Below are 17900 nucleotides of genomic sequence, written 5' to 3' on the forward strand. Positions count from 1 at the left end.
GAACCGGCGAATCGACGGCCGAAAAACTAGCGTGGATCAACGAAAAAACGCTCAAAAAAAGGTAACAAAAACCGCACAATCTAGCGGAAAATTTGTTGTCATCAGGCAGTTTAAAATCTTGCAAAAGTATACTTAAAGAATTCATTAATGAAAGCCTTTTAGGAAACTTCCATTCGTCAGAATTTGCGTGGGAAAATGGATAGTTTTTGCAGCTCGAAGGTTGTCATGGTCACGACGTGTATTGTTAGTCCGCTGACAATTTGACTTTTAAAACGATGTCGGCTTTTGACATGCAAAATTCAAAGGTTTTTTCGTTCAATTCCGCCGCGATTTCAAAACAGATATACCGTTGATTTTCCATGGAGATTTATACTGTATGGAAAATAAACATTCGCCTCTGATTGCTGCAAAAGATTAGCAAAAGGGCTTGGAGAATGACAACATTCCGATGTTTAATTGCGTGACTGGAGAAAGGCAGACTTCGGGGGCAGATGTTCTTAAAACCGCTGAAAAATTATCGAAGATCACAATCTGCTGTACCATTTACATGTGTGGATAAGATTTTCGCAATCACGCTTTAACATCAAGATGACCGAAGCGATTTTAGAAACGATCTGTATTAATGGTACTAGGCCTCCTTACAAAAGACCAGCCTGGGTAATAGGAGAAGTTGGAAGCAAAGAAATGAATCGAAGGGCACAAACTGCTACAGCTAGAGAAAGAAAAGATCGGCCATGGACAGAAAACAGAACCAGACCAAAGTAAGAGTTCTCTTTTTTCTGATACGAATTAGTTAACCGAATTATAGCGTTGTTTACTTTTTAAATCTGTCAAGTTTAGTAAATTGTAGTTTCTATAGATGCTAATCATTGGACCTGTAGTGTGACGTAAATTAATTATCAGCAATGTTAGGTCAAATTAGGAATTTTAGAAGTTTCTCTGCTCGAATTTTTTAATCGGAGATCACAGGCAACAGTTAAAGAAAAATTTCTCAACATGAATATCTTAACGTGATGCGATTTCCTGCAGCTGTTTAATCAAATTATGCGTGTTTGAGTTGACATTGATTATGTAGTTCTGTGAATTATTTGAGAGTATAATGATGAACAATAAACTGATTTGCTTTTTCAAGTAAACAGCACCCCTAGAATAATCTCAGGATCTTTAAGGGAAATCTATGACTTAGAACCAAGAGTAATTATGATTAAAATTTTGATTTTGTAATTATAATAAAAATCTTCCGTTGTAAATCTAGCTGCATGCATGTATGTTCTTTGTAATTCAATAAGTTGTCATTGGTGTTCTAGGAGAAGAGTTGTTCTCCAAAACAAGCAAAAAGGAAGATTACCACCTTTGTTAGTTACTGTACAGTTATGGACACATGTATTAATAATAAATTTATAATTTATGAATAACTTTGTATGCAGTAAATAATGTATGGAATAATCAGTATTTTCTGATCAACTGAATAATGTCAAATTATTTTCAAATGCCTGAATACTGAGCGCTTTGGTAACCAGTGAATTTCAGTAATATGGATTTCCAGCCCCCCCCCCCCCTCCCAAAAAAAAAAACAAAGGGTAAAGGTATAAGGGTATTCCCACTGAAGCTTCAAAAAAGTTTCCAAACAACTGGAAAACTTGGCCTTTCTTGATTGATTTTTTTTTAATTAACAAATGGTGAATGCCATATCATGTACTATTGAGTTATGGATGCACGCTGGAGGTTGCTAAGTACGAAAGAAGCATAAGAGTCGCACTCGGCTATCGCCTCGTGTGACTCTAGCTTCTTGAGTGCTTAGCAAACCTCCCAAGTGCATCCATAACTCAATAGTGCACACTATGGCATTCACCATTTGTTTTATAACATAACATTGATATATTGTAACAATAGTTCCCTTTTATTTAACAAATCTTACGTGATCAGAAAAAACAAGCGCACGCGGAAAATAGTCTTAGCATTTGCTCACGTCAGCAGCATGCACCCATGGGCAAATAGTAGATGCTGAATTAACCAATCAGAGCCCGCACTTTGCTTTAGTTATGTTATAAATTCTATTTACATCTTTAGATCCACCCCAAGCAGACTTAATGTCACCTTTGACGATTCTCCTCGTGCAAGGTTAGTTAACAGAACTTCCAGATGTGTCATTGCTGAGCATTCAATTTTTAAAATTCAGACTTAACATAAGTAAATCAAGTCTCTTTGGTCAATTTTAAGGTGTTGCTCAGGATCATTATTGATCATTCAAAAGTCAGCAACAAGACAGGCTACTCACTATTAATCATGGAAAAGATAAGGTTAAAGAAGCAATTAGCCGACCAGATTGCAGCTTTTGTAATAAAGCACATGGAGATTTAATTATACTACTTGTAGAGTATAGTGTTATCACAGACTGCTTTTTTTTGCTAGCAGTCTGTTGCATTATGGTAAAAAAGTTTGAGTTTAATCATCACAACAAAATGCATTACATGTAGGCAGTATCTCTCCAACTGAATCATTTCTATTGGATGTGCCAGGTGGAGACAAGTGCAGAGTGCACAACATAGAAATTCTCTTGAGGAACCATTTAATGATGTAAGTACTTAAAACCAATGAGATTATGTAATTTATTCTTTCAGAAACTTTTGACTCCTTGCATTGATTGGCAACTTATTTCTCCTTTCAATATCACCCCTGAATCATACATAAAGGTCAGGAGAATAAAGGAAATGATCACCTACTAAAAAAGCTATTGATTGTTACACAAATCCTCATTGCTAGCAAGTTAGGAAATATCTAATTAACATTATGGAGAATAACCATACTGATGATAGCGAGGGCGTGAATTAGTAAAGGTTTGAAACTTTGTGAATATTCTTATGGTATTAAGTCTAGTTATAAGCCAAGTGACCTATTAGACAGGTGCAATAACTCTTAGACGGGTTTCTACAGCATGAAGCAACTAGGAGTAATTTTACTCCCCCCCCTGGATAGAATGCTATTCCATTGCAGGGCTACCCCCCAGCATTAAATCTGCCGGTACCCATTTAGACACCTGGGTGAAGAGAGGCACTGTGAGAGTAAAGTGTCTTGCCCAAGAACACAACACAATGTCCCTGGTCAGGGCTTGAACCCAAACAACTCGATCCATTGTCAAGTGCACTTACCATGTGGCCACCATACCTGGCTCCCACTTATATAACCATGTAAATGTCTTCCTTTGAAGTTGTCATTGTAAAGATTTAGTGCATATCTTGATTTATGGATCAATTTTTTTATATAAATAATTTTCTCGCATCAATAGGATGGCATGACAATTACCTTAGCACCTGGCTATTTGTTATCCAGAAGTAAAGAAAAGATAAATGTAACAATTACAGATGAATTCTTTTGCAAGGATGGTACCAAGGTGAGTTCTGTCAAAAGAAACTGACAATACATGCTACAGTCACTCCACATGGTTGAATGAATTTCTTTTTTCCTTTAAATGATAATGTGTTGCAATGTTTGGACTTCACTGGAAAAGAAAGACATTTTTATCTATTTACTGCCAACTGGTCTTTCCCATAATCATGATTTTTGGTATTATTTGTGAATTATGAACTGATGCGTGTAGGGTGTTTAAAGTGGAAATTATTTTTGCTATTTACTTAGGAATTACTTCTAAGACATTATTCAACACAAATTTTTATTAGAGAAATCACATATATAGATTGCATGTAGAGTTGATAAAATTAAGTATGGTTTTTATTAAAAGTTATAATTTGCTTTCAATAAAAGGTATCACAATGGTGGTATATATTAGTTAATGTAATAACAATGTGTCTTTATATTGATTTGAAAATCTTTCATTTGGGTTCCTTTTGTTTATTACCAGGAAAAAACAAGAAAAAAGTAAGTACATGTACTCAATTGTCATGATCGAATTTATAACTTTTGTCTTCTTTACAAAGTAGGTGAAAACTTCAGTCTTGAAGAATGATGGATTTAGGTATAGGAACAGAAATCAGAATTGCTGCCAAAGCTGAGCATAAATTTTGTATTCATTTGTACAATACAGTCAGGTATGTTGAGTGTTTTCTACAGAAATTATCCATTTAATAAATGGATAATTTCTGTAGAAAACAGGCAACATACCTGTATTGTACAGATGAATAAAAAATTGATCAAGTTTAAACCATAAACTGCAGGATTTGTATTATTAAAATTTCTTTTTTTTTTCTTTTGAGTTTTAATATCTAAAGTGAGGATTTTTTTAAAATTGACAAATAATTAATCTAATAGCCCATTTCCGAATTACCCTTGGCCTCATTTTCAAAACGAGTCTTGGTGCTAATCCTTTCACATGATAATAAGTTTTCATTCAAATGCAAATTAAACTCATTTTCACAAGAATATTGGTTGAGCACCTGGCCTCGTTTTGAAAAAGAGGCCACGGGTACTTCGGAAATGGACTATTAACATGATGAGTTGATCTTAATTTGGTGAGCTTTTACCGAACTTAACCCATTAATTAAAAAAAATCATCAAGAAATAACCCTAAATCTCAGCTGACATACTTTTAAGCATCTTGAAACATGAACTAACCAATCTTGACTTGTTTGTGTATACCAGTAGCTTTTTGAAAAAACTAGTTATCGATCAAATATTGTACCTTTGGTATCATTGATATTGTGTCCATGTGGTTAGACACACAAAGATAAAGAAGGCAAAGACTGATAGAGATATTGAAAGTATTTTTGCTCCTCCTAATCAGTTACCTTGGTTTTTCAGGTCAGTGAAAAAAATTGGAATAAATGATGATGATATCTTTAAATTTTGTAAACTTAAAATAAGAAAATGATATAACATTTTGTTATGTGAAGGTGTAGTCTGATCGTGCGGGTGAGTGTAGTCCTAAGAAGGACTGTTGTCGGTTGTAGTGACTGACGTTTCGACAGCTTGTGCGGAAGTCATCATCAGAGTCAAGTGAATGATTGTTGTCAGTAGAATGCCACCGAAACTGTACGGTTTGCCGAAACTACACAAACCTGGTTTCCCGATGCGACCTATTGTTTCTTTATGTGGCTCTCCCACATACCAACTATCCAAGTACCTGACGACAATACTACAACCGCTAACCGACAAATCCAGACATAAACTACAATCCACTGAAGACTTCATTAACGCTACCAAGACTGTTCAGATACCTGACGACTACAAACTAGTGTCATTTGATGTGAAATCACTGTTCACAAGTATTCCACTTCAATTGGCATTACAATCTACTGAGACTGCAATCCGACAATCTACCGACCCACTACCGCTACCGACAGACGACATCATGGACTTGCTAAACATTTGCCTAACGTCTACTTACGTTCAGTACAACGGTAAACACTACAAACAGTTACACGGCACTTCCATGGGGTCTCCAGTTTCTGTTGTTATATCAGAAATTGTGATGCAGAACATCGAGGAACGCGCCCTTTCGACTTGCCGAAAAACGATACCGCTTTGGTTACGTTAAGTTGACGACACATTCACCGCCGTTCGACACGACGAAATCGACGCATTCCACCACCACCTTAACGAACAAAACACTGACATACAGTTTACCAGAGAAGTCGAAGAAAATGGCAAACTTCCTTTTCTAGACTGCCTGGTAAGCCACAACGACAACTCATTACGGACGACAGTTTACAGGAAACCGACACACACCGACCGATTACGTACTAGACGAGTCATCCTACAACCCTACATCACACAAAGCCACAACCATCAGAACTCTAACACGACGCGCACAACTAGTATGCGACTCGACAGACAGCTTATCCGACGAGAACAAATACCTTCACCGTGTTTTTTCGAAGAACAACTACACAACGACTTCATCCGACGAAACACTCGCCGACCCACTACCACTACCGAAACAAACGACACCGCAACCCCTACGACTACAGCAACCCTACCGTATATAAAAGGCATGTCTGAAAACATCTCGCGCATCTTACTACCCTTCAATATCCGCGTCGCCCACAAACCCATCACCACACTACGTCAGTTACTAACCAACGTTAAAGACAAAGACGAACCGAGCAACAGACAGGGAACGATTTTTAAGATCAATTGTTCCGACTGCCAAGCCTCCTACATCGGTGAAGCTGGCAGAAACCTCACAACAAGACTGACTGAACACAGACGGGCGACGAGGAAAGGTGATGTCAGCAATCACATTGCTGAACACCATCGACTTACCAACCACAACGTTGACTGGGACTCTGCGCAATGCCTAACCTACAGCACTGACTATTTTCAACGACTGACTCTGGAAAGCTGGTTTACTAACTTAGAACAGATTCCCCTAAACAGATGTCAACAACTACCCGCTCCATACAAACGACTCATTCACGACATAAACATCACAAACGACCCAAAAAGAACGACCCAACTTTACCGACAGATCGAAACAGACCAATCACGACCGATTTACGTCACTTGAGTCTTACAGCCAATAACATCACGGCAAAACCAACCGATCATTTTACACGAACTGGAATAAGAACATTCTACTGACAATCATTTACTTGACTCTGATGATGACTTCCGCACAGGTTGTCTAAACGTCAGTCACTACCACCGACAACAGTCCTTCTCAGGACTACACTCACCCGGACGATCAGACTACACCTTCACATGTTACCCTCGGGTTCAAGCCATTTACTGCATTTTGTTATTTGGTAACAATTATTAGAATAAGTAATAACTGATAAATTTTATTTTACTGAAAACAATTTATATTAATTTAATATAAATTATTTTCATTAATAATTAAATGGCCTTAATGAACAGTTACTATTACTACAAGTCAGTAACCACTACTACAACAGACCACTACTGCTGCAAATGAATTACATTGTATGTCATATATCACTGTCAGTATGTCATTATCAGTTTTGATCAAAACACTCTGTGATACTGATTGCTGTGTAATTTATTTTTTTGGTTACTTAGATCACAGCCTCCCAATGAAAAGTAAGTCTATCATAGCTAATTTCCATTTGAGCTCTTTGTGTTAATAACAAATTAATTTATTCTATTCAAAACATTTCAGAACTGGCCCCCCTTTAAGAGACCTGTTTGTTTAATGTAGCTACAGTATATGGTGCTTTAAAAATCATTTTACTTTTAGATAAAATAATCACTACTATTAGGTTAAGATGTTAAATATCTGATAAATAACATCTTTGAATTCAAGTATCATTTTTTTTTAGTAATTGATTTATTTGTCAAATCATACAGGGATATAGTAATACAACAACTTCACCAGCAGATTGATGATCTGATGTTAATTTTAGAAGAAGAAAGGTTGAACCACAAAATGTACATGAAAAAGGTTAGGAGAAGTGCATGTTCATGTTTGAGTTGGAACTGATTTAAGGATTTGTCTCAATGCCTGGAAGGAACTAATTAGAATTAATTAATTACCTTAAATCCTATTTTTTTAGGATTATTACTTCACTGTTTAATGATATTGAATTCTTGGTTTCATTTTGCTGTCAATTATTATGGACATCTGAGTTACCAGTAAATCAGAATCATTTGGAGGGTTGAGAAAAATCTTCTAGTTAAAACGTAATGACTTTTTGAAGTCTTAAACCTTTTCTATCTAAAAATCTCATAAGTAATTCAATCTCCTTCACCGTCTGCCATGCAATTCTTAAGATGTTAGTTCAGAGAATTTGGTTTTGGCTAAACAAAAAATCCTTGGGGAGATATTTTTCTATTTTCTCATGTACCTCTTGTCTGCTCGATAATTGCATCGATACATACATACATACCTACATACTTTATTTAAGGTATCAAAGAATAAACCACACAAATAAAACCCTAAAAAGGAAGTTTAAGAGGTTAACGTATGTAAATAAACTTCCAAGGAAATAAAATTTAAAAATGTATGCTTATAATAAAATCTAAGATGGAAAAAAACTAAGAAATACGCATGTATAATTTAAGAGCTGTTTTGAAACGTGTTAAGGTACCTATCTCAACTTGTAAGGAGAAATTCTGTCTTGGTCACTAATGGGAGTTTGCTTATATCAGAAACTTCATATTTGTTGAAAAGCACCGTGGAGAATTTTCCCACAAAGATCTGTTAATTTTTTTTTTTTTTTTTAGACGGACGAGAACCACCATTTACATATTGAACAGATACACGAAGAACACAGAGAGCATATCAGGTAAGTTCGACCTTTTCCAGGATCATCTTCACTCTTACGCAACGTTCGAATTATCTTTCTTCACTTGTAAAGAAAGAAGTAGGTATCTCTGGCTTTGGCAGCACGATATTTGGCATTCCAAATTGACTCGATGATCGAAGAGGTAACTTTTTACGGCAGTCCCGGCCTTCAAAACTTCAACTACTTATTTTTGTCGTTGCAGATCAATAGAAGGTGATCACGATGAAGAAATGAAGAAGCTAAACAATTCTTTCGACGAGAAGGTAACTTTGTTGTGTTTGACGTGGAATTTATAAACCTTTTATGAGCTTTTGATACAACTTGATGCGTGGTGGAAATTTCTGAAATCTCTTTGGCTGACGCGAGTGCGTGATTTCCCAATTGGATGCGATAGTGACCCACTTTATGGTAAACTCTTTCTTTCCTATTTGGTAAATTTATCAATGTTGAAAGTTTATTTCGAGTTATTTACGCGCCACCTAAATAAAATAAGTATTACGCAAGGTTTTTTCGTTTGAAAATCGCCGTAGAGTCAATGTAGAACACATAGTGGGTCAGATAATTTAGTTTGTGCATCATTTAAACGTACATTGTACTTTCTGGCCGTATCATGATAGAATTGATGATGGAGAAATTCTTCAGACGGCAGTATTTTAATTTCTTGTCAATTCTACAGTTATCGGCGGATTGTCTTAAGAGGGAAGTCGACATGATCATATACACTGAAACCTCTATAGTGATCTTGTTGTACCGGAGTTAGTTACTATAGAATGTATTCACGTACTTCAATGTGATATGTTTAAAAAGCAGTGAGGCTTTGGAACAAACTATTGTTACCACGCGAGAATCATTTTATATTTGAATATTGTACAGATATTTGAAGTGATATATTTGTATCTACTCTTACATGTGCAGCTTCGAGAAGAAAAAAGAAGTGCTGAAATTGAGAAAGGTACAGACTGAAACAATTGCTATGCCGCGTAAAATTATGACAACTTTAGCGAATCTATGAATTCGAAGAACTTTAAAGCAATTGTTTGTTTGTACACGCTAATAGGTTTATGCCCAATATTCTTTTTGGGATACTCAAAATGGCAAAGAGTTCATATAGTTCAAGCAATGAAGAGAAATTTATGCCTTGACAAAAATGCACGAATGTGTTTCCTTTCCCTAGATGGCAGTGCGTTGATAACGCACTTTAGTGTTCGCTATTTTCTCTCTCAGCCTTGAAGCTTGTCTAGTCCCCGATAGTTTTAAAAGGAACACGGATTATCGCTTGTCTCTGGATTTGCCTTCACCTGCCGCACTGAACGAGTAGAGAACCTTGAACTATGTTTTTGAACTATTTTATCTCGTACTTCTATCGACAGCCAGTCTTAGGGGTGAAATGGAATATCTTCAGGGAGCATTTGTAGCTTACAAGGCAAGAAAATGTAGATTGTAATTTAAAAAGCCGTGGCTTTAGCTGTAAAACTTTTGTTGAAAGGAATGTTTGTTTTTCTGAGATCTGTATGTAAAGTAAAATAAGGTAAATCTAAAATTTTCTTGTAGATGGGGCTACTTTTTCCCCTAATTATAATACCACCTTGATAATGACGTGTTTTCATAAATGACGTGTTTTCGGAATGAGCAGATTTTTGCTCGTAGAAATAAGGTGGTAGACTTTAAAAAATGATATGCACAGGAGACAGAAAAATTCTCAAGTTGCAAAAAACCAAGCAATTGTTACTTTTCGCATGATCGGTAGAAAAAAAAAACCATAACAGTAAAACTAACTTTTTCAAGAAAAATCTCCGAAATGCGACTCTTTAACTGGAACGCAATTATTTGATCGTGACTTGCGCTAATAGTACGCGCCACTTGTTAGCGAGCCGGTTAACTTGGAAATGTTTGGGCCCGCCCACTGTTTGTGCGCATGGGGGCGCATCACACCAGATTGCTTCTCTGTTAGTAATAGTTGAACAGTGTGGCTATAATTTACCGCCAATCCAAGAAGGGTGTGGCTTCACTCTGACGGGTAGTGGTACGGCGAGAGTCAATTGTATACTGAATCTAAAACGGGTGGCTTGGTTACGAACACTTTCTGAGGTATAGCAGTGTCATACTTGTTACACTTCCATACAGTTACTTGCTTGTTGGGTTTTTCAACAGGAGACTGTAGCAACTGAGATGGACTACAAATGGCAGAGAAAATCGGTATGATGTTATTCCACTACTTGTAAACAAAAAAATGTATTTATTAATTTATTGATATTGTTGTTCTGTAAACCGTGGCAACTCGTGTTTATGGTACATTTGAACCACATGAGTAAATATTTCTGAAATTCTTTTAAAAAATTCTTTAACAGAAAGAACTGCGCGATGAACATGCAAGGTATCTAGAAGATGAATTAGCCAAGCAGAGTGAGTACTCTTTACCTGTGTTAGTGGTATAGTTGATAGTAAGTTTCACCCTTAAACTCTCAGAAGTGATTAACATGTATCTTCTCCTTATAATATCCATACATTATCCAGTAAACAGGTAATGAGAATACTCAAACTTATCAGGTAGAAGTTGTTCTTTTGACCTAACACCAAATTCTCATAGCCAATTGACAAGGAAATGTGTAGCAGCTAGAGGGGAGAATTACTGTCAGATCTTGCGAGTTAAAAGATTGAGTGCTCTCGAAAGCTTGTGAGGGCGAAGAGTGAATCAACAATCGTGCATGGAAATGCAAAGAAAAAAACCGCATTTTTTTTGTATATATATCTACTGGTCGTTCAAAACATGACAACGACACCGGCTCGTATTGTTATTATATTTTGTTTACAATCACACGATGTGAAGTTACTCACTTTACTAAGGATGGTACCGCTCAAAAGTAAGTTGACGGTCCCTCGAACCTTGATCCTTAATCCTCGATCTTCGTTACTCGATAACTTCGAGGCTCGAGGCTAGAGTCGAGTTTCAAGACGTTGGAAACAGGGAAACAAAGTAGTTTTCGCGTACCTATCACCTATGTTTGGGTGAACAGTAGCGTACTCTGTCAGATTGCAACATTTGTGATGGAACTTAAGAAATGATGTTATATATGGTTGTAAGTTTGTACGAAAGCTCTAAAAGATCGACTTAGGATATACTGAATCACAGCTTTTTATAATGCCAATTATAACAGGAAGAGAAATGCTTCACGAGAAAAAGAAGGAAATTGAAGAGATGAACAAAGAGTTTCAGAGACAAATACAGATTTTGGTTGAAGATCACAAGAAAGAAGTAGATGTAAGTATACGTACAAAGGAACTTGTAATTGTATCAATTTTTCTTCTAGGAAAATTGCACGCACGAGTGAAACTAAATTTTTTTTGTCAAAATTATAGAATTTAATGGAGAAGTTTGCAGAGTGTGTACAAGATTCTGAACAGCTCAAGTCAGTTCTCCTGGAGATGAAGGTGAAACAATGTTTATAATACATTTATAAAAACTACATTATGCTGTCAGTAGAGCTGCTCCCAGAAAAAAACAATTGTCGCGTTCCCAGCACGGCAGACGGGGGGCGCAGCGTAATTGGGTTCGCCAGGTCAACCACAGTGAAGTCCAGGACGGACAGCAGACACTTAAACACGTTTATTGGACTAAATCGTGTAATCAGGCTAGCCGACTTGTTACAACACTTGGAGTGAAAACTAAAAAGGAATGCACGATTTGTCTAAGCTAAGGAAACGAGCTAAATTACAATCTGACGACAAAAAACTCAACTTAAAACTAATAAGAACTCAACGATCGTAACTTACGTCTGATCTTGATCATGACTCCGGGGATGAGAAAACTCCAAGTTGTAAAAAAGGCTCCGATAGACTCCTATAAAACTCCTCTTTGCTCCAGGGACAAGTCCTTAAAACTAAAATGTTCGCGTGAAAAAAGGCCTAATATGCTTAGGAAACTAAACTGAAACAACTCTTTGTGCGGCTAGCCAAAAAGGGATATTTTACGATCACGCAAATCAAAACGAAACAGGGCTACATTTTAAGAAAACAAAAAGTCACATAAAGTTCTAAAGCGTTCTTTGTACAGCAACGTGACATCAATTATCTTGTTGAAGCTATATGTTTGTGTTTAAAGAAGTCGTGCCCGTGTATTTGATGATAGCTTTTCCCTTTTAGTGTATTTACTCTTTTGCGATCACATCGCGGTCAGCGTCAACGTGTTTCTTTCCCCCAGACCCTGAAACAGCGAAAACAAGAGCTTGAAGAGAAAGTGAAAACAAAAACAGAAATTCTTAGAAAGACTCAGATGGAACTGGAGGACAAGGTGCTCCTTCAACTTTTACTTTTTAAATGTTTTAACTCTATTCAGTGTCGCTGCAGCAATCAAGCTAAGCGTACGCTTTAAGTCCATTTCAAAAGGCAGCGCACGAGACCACAACATTAAGCAAGCGTAATTTAATGGTCACACGTACTGCCTTTTGCAATGTACTTAGAGCATGTGCGTAGCTTTATCACTGACCCTTCAAGCGGGAAAAATGAATTGATTCCTCTCTTGTCTGGCTGGATGACCAAAGAGTATTTCCCGATTTGTTTGTAGCCGACTTACATTCAATAAAACCCTTTCCTTTTTAACAACAACAACAACAACAACAAAGTTATCTAGGGTTTAACAATGAAGTGGAGTTCCAAAACGCAGAACGTTCCTTAAGTACTGTCGGTAGTAAGAGAACCACAAAGAGTGTCGTGGGTTTATTTTGCAATTCTTTGGTGTTCTTTTTGTCCCAGGTTTCTTTCACCTTTGAGCCAGTCATTTGTCTCGTTCTCATTTTGTGGCTTTGTCTCTCTGTCTGCAGTAGTCACCGTCGTCGCTGTATTTTTTTTTTTTCGCGCACCACGCTTCAAGCTTTCCATGACGCACGAAAATGACAGACTGACAGCTACTCGCACTAAGGAGGCTAACTCCATAGTATTGTGAAAAAAGAACTAGGTCAATATTCAGAAATGTTGACCTCACCCATGCTCAATGACGCAAGTTAATAGACCATTTTACAGTTGTATACTTACTTGCCAAGCCTTTGATTCAGAGTGAGGCTGAAGGTGACCTTGTTGTGATAGAGACCTGTATCTACTTAGCATGATAACAAAGTGATTTACATTTGAAAGGCAGCAAGGTTTGTATCATAACAAGGTCAACCCTAGCCTCACTCCCATTCAAAGGCTTGGCAACCAAGCACACAACTGTAAAATGGACTATTGACGTTGTGATCGTACCTCTTTCCACAGAAAGTCAAATTAGCCGCATTTGAGGAACACTTTTCCGAAAAGGTAAGTCGTAAACTATCCTTCCTTTACCGTCCCGAACACATTTGTAATCAGGCGGGAAACTGGCCTTATCTCATTTACTTTATACTACCTCATATTTTTATTTTAACTGTGATGGAAAGTATGTAATTTGACAACATCAAATGAGGTGGAACCTTTCTCCTGTAGGTGGAAGAAGTTGACAATAGATATTCAATGAAAATGCAGGGACTCATGTCAGACAATACAGATTTAAGGTATGGCTCCTTTGCAATATATATATTTTTTTTACCAAAAAAAAAATCGAAGACTTAGGTTAATCATTTTACCTTCGAGAGTCAGTAGACTATCGTCATCAATAGACTTATAGACACGTGATTTTTTACGTTTTGTTGTTCTTTTAGGCGACATTACATCAAGAAATGCGAACAGATGTTTAAACTGCAGACTGAAAAAGATGCAGAACAAGTATGAGTTTTATATTGTAGCGAATTTTTAAAGCTTTACATTATGAACATTGCAGTAAGAACCTAATCAGCTGACAGATATTTCTTTTTGGCTTTATAGGAAAGCTCGACTCACACAGCCAAGAGTACCTTACAGGTAAAGATGATTGATAGAAATTGAGAATACTCTTTGATTATAGCCGTAAACAAACAAACAACTTCAAAACTTTAGAAGAGAAATTTAATCGTTTGGTTACTTGGGATGTGGGTCGCGATGTTTCGACTCGCCTTCTTCAGGCCATGAGGTCGATTGAGTACGCGTCAGATATATGCGGTTGTGCTCAGCTGTGATTGGATGGAATTCCACGGCTGTCATTGCTTGCATGTTTCGGATCAAGTTCCCCCTGTAGTCCGAAGAAGACTAGCATTGTGCAGTCGAAATGTCGCGATCTACATTCCAAGTGGCCACATCGTGAGACAAATGATTACATTTGTCTTTTAAAGTGTTATAATATTTGCTACGATGAACAACTACAACCTATTTTGCGGTATAAACTTCAAAACTAAACGCGTGCAAAAGGCAATTCCCTTGCTTCAATAATCTAGCAGAAATGTTATATTTGTCTTTTTACTACTCTCCTTGACATTTATTTATCCGTTTTTCATTTGTTCTTCACCAGGCCGTTATCTTAGCTCGGACAAGATGTGACGTCAGTTTAGCAGCGCTAAGACATGAAACCCCGGAGGTTCCAAGTCCAAGACGGAATAGGCGTCTTAAGCGACGAATGAGTGTACCAGAGACTAGAGATGAAGTTGCCATAGCAGAAAAACTAACAGCGGTGGTAAATAAAGAAAAAGAGCCGACAAAATCAAAAATTACAATTGATCGTTACAAGGTAGAACCAATAAAACAGAGACCCCATACGTCGCACCACGCCACCATGTTGAGCCCCAGGACCCCAATTTTAAGCGCACGTTCTGGACCTCGAGAGAGTCTGGTGCCGACACCAGTAAATATTTCAAATCAAGGAATACAAAATTTGCGGGCTCAAAAGGAATTTCTAAATTGAATAAGTTGTGGAGGGTGATTTATGTGATTTTATTTCTTCACGATTCCTCGATTTTTGGATACGATGTGGTCTCCTTTTGCCACATTTTTACTTAAAAAATCAACTTGGTAATGATAATTTTTATGTTAATAGCGAATGAAATTGTAAATAATTAAAGTAGCATCATTTTTTTAATATGTATTTGTCACGTATGTTCAGAGTTTCAGCGAAAATCACACGGTAACCATGGCGGAAATACACATCTCATCCAACAAGGCGGTCATGGCGTCGTTTTATGCCAGGGAGTCGCGCAAATTTCGAATTAATTCGTCACGGAAGGAATCGTTGTGTGACCGCCGGCATGACGCGACTTACAAAATATGACCAATATGTAGTTGCCATCTACTTATAACGAAAGAAATTGAAATGATGGCTGACTGTTTCAGTCCTATCACAATATTATCTCCCAAACCCTGGGTGTTAAGGTTTATTACCAAAAGAAAGCAAGTTCACAAAAACACTACATTATCATTTGAGTTTGTTTTGTATAGCTGGGAATTATTATCAATAGGAAAAAGTATCACAAAGTGAAAACTAAATAAACATCACACTTTGTGAAATAAAACCTGATGTACTTGTGTTTTCACGAAGTGAATTATTTGAAACACGAAATGATTCCAAACTCCGTTTTATATCATCAGTAATTAATGTTTCCATTCTTAACCCTTTAATTCGCAAGATGTAATCGTTAATTCTCCCCCTAAAGCCTGTTACAAATTTCCTTCTAAAATAGTTACAAGAATTTTGTGTTAGATCAAGAGGACAACTGCTATCTGATACGTTTGAGTATTTTCATTACCTGTTACTGGATAGGGAATGTTTATATACAGGGAGAAGTTACATGTTAATCACTTCTGGGAATTAATGGCTTCATCAAGACTTCGTTCACTCTCACAGTTGTTTCTCTCCTATTTTGTAAATCTGATCACCGCAAAAGTTTTATTTAGTGTAATTGCGGGGTGCTGCAGGCGAGAACGGCTGTGACGAATTTGGCGGTACACTTTAAGTCATTTAGTTTGTATTTCACTGTCAAAACTATCTCAAAACTGAATATGGAATGCAGCGTTAAATAAGAAATAAAAATTTTAAAAATTAGTCGTCGTCGCTCGCGTTCTCCTGAAAACGCCAAGTTTGGTCATTTTGTTGTTTTGCAGAGAACTCAAAGAAATTTACAAGCATTTATAACGCACGTGCACAGCCATTGTTTTGCTCATCAAAACTTTTGTTCAGTGACGTTGCCGTTGCCGTTGCCGTCATTGTTTTCTTAAACTCCTTAATAATAAGCACTTCTAGAAACATTCATCATCGTAAATTGCGAACAAATTTTGGATCCTAGACTTAAACATGACCATAGTTTACGACTCGACCTCGTCATTTATTAAATTCGTCGTTTGTTAGTGTCGCCGTCATAAAATAGCAAACAAGCTAAGGATTAACTTGATGCCAAGCAAACCAAGCGAAATGCTAGACACACGAGAAAAGAATTATTAAAATTATAAACTCACCTTTATTGGCAGCTTATCACGGGAAGCAGTGATTTGCGCTCCCTTGCCACTATATATCCCTCTTCTTTGAGTTTTCTCAGCAGTTTTCGTGTATTTTATCGCGTGTGCAAGGCTCACACAAGCAGCGAGACCGTACTAATAAACTGCTTAATCATTAGAATTTTGCCCATTATTGAGGGAAATTCACAAGTTTGTAAGACGCACGTGGAATGTATATGTTAGTTTCGCTTACTTTCTAAATTGCTTAATTCTTGCCTGGGTTTGAAATAAAGCTGTAGCTATTTTTTTTTTTTTTTTTTTTTTTTTTTTTTTGCAACATGACAGACGTTAGAAAAGGGGAGGAAAATTTTCAACCCACAAGATAGGAAACACATCGGCTGAATGTTTTGGGAATAAATCATTTACTTCACTACCAACCCTTTAACTTCCATGAGTGACCAAGATAGAATTTCTCATTACAATATCAATACAATTTCAAGCAGACAAGTGATGGGAATAAAAAAAGTGTAAATTAGGGGATTATTAGTTGATCCAATAACAAATCCTCTGAACTAACATCATAAGAATTGTAAAGAAGACAGTAAGGAGAATTGCTAATCAGATCTTAGGAGTTAAAGGCTGATAAATAAGTACCGCAAATCCTCCACTAAGCTCCCAGGGGGGCTTATTTATTTCAGGTACTTTGTGCGGGTGGCTTAATAGAGTGGGAGGGGTGAGAGGGGCTTGTTAATATAAAACTCAATAAAGAACTCAATTTTATGATCTAACTCTCTCAATGGACCTTGTTTAGCCATGTTATATTTTAAGCATCGCTCTGTAATTTCAGTACACTGTATTCTATTGATGCCAACATGATAACATCAATCAATCAATCACTCACCATAATCAATTTTAAATGACAAACTAAAATTACAGTACTTGAATAACTTTATCGTACTTACTAACATAGAGTATTATTTTGAATTTTTGTTTTTTGAGTGGGAGGGGTGGGGGGCTTAATAGAGGGAGGGCTTGATAAATTTCTTCCTCTAAAGAGAGGGGCTTATTAGAGGGGAGTAGCTTATTAGAGGGGAGTGGCTTATTAGAGGGGGCTTATTAGAGGGGAGTGGCTTATTAGAGGGGGGCTTATTAGAGGGGAGTGGCTTATTAGAGGGGAGTGGCTTATTAAAGAGGGGCTAATTAGAGGGGGGCTTATTAGAGGGGAGTAGCTTATTAGAGGGGGGCTTATTAGAGGGGAGTGGCTTATTAGAGGGGGGCTTATTAGAGGGGAGTGGCTTATTAGAGGGGAGTGGCTTATTAAAGAGAGGCTTATTAGAGGGGGGCTTATTAGAGGGGAGTAGCTTATTAGAGGGGGGCTTATTAGAGGGGAGTGGC

At 37.1% G+C, this 17900-nt stretch overlaps 1 protein-coding gene across 1 annotated transcript; it reads left to right on the top strand.

The window, feature by feature from the left end:
- Positions 1-264: 264 nt before the first annotated feature.
- LOC148716175 (flagellum-associated coiled-coil domain-containing protein 1-like) lies at positions 265-15601 on the top strand. Its single transcript, XM_088744950.1, has 21 exons — positions 265-761; positions 2071-2121; positions 2520-2577; positions 3287-3391; positions 3860-3876; positions 6976-6996; positions 7264-7357; positions 8140-8201; positions 8404-8464; positions 9117-9153; positions 9572-9624; positions 10353-10397; positions 10550-10604; positions 11357-11460; positions 11559-11630; positions 12400-12489; positions 13449-13490; positions 13656-13723; positions 13871-13934; positions 14034-14069; positions 14593-15601. The coding sequence occupies exons 1-21, from the start codon at positions 589-591 to the stop codon at positions 14980-14982; spliced, it is 1698 nt and encodes a 565-aa protein (XP_088601076.1). The 5' UTR covers positions 265-588; the 3' UTR covers positions 14983-15601.
- Positions 15602-17900: the final 2299 nt, after the last annotated feature.

The sequence above is a fragment of the Stylophora pistillata genome, chromosome 14 (genome assembly GCF_964205215.1).
Source record: "Stylophora pistillata chromosome 14, jaStyPist1.2, whole genome shotgun sequence".
Classification (NCBI taxonomy): domain Eukaryota; kingdom Metazoa; phylum Cnidaria; class Anthozoa; order Scleractinia; family Pocilloporidae; genus Stylophora; species Stylophora pistillata.

Excerpts from the sequence above, each read along its gene's own strand:
- LOC148716175 (XM_088744950.1), top strand. The coding sequence starts at position 589 with ATGACCGAAGCGATTTTAGAAACGATCTGTATTAATGGTACTAGGCCT. Across the intron at positions 10,605-11,356 it reads AGATGAATTAGCCAAGCAGA|GAAGAGAAATGCTTCACGAG; the intron begins GTGAGTACTCTT and ends CAATTATAACAG. Across the intron at positions 14,070-14,592 it reads CAGCCAAGAGTACCTTACAG|GCCGTTATCTTAGCTCGGAC; the intron begins GTAAAGATGATT and ends GTTCTTCACCAG.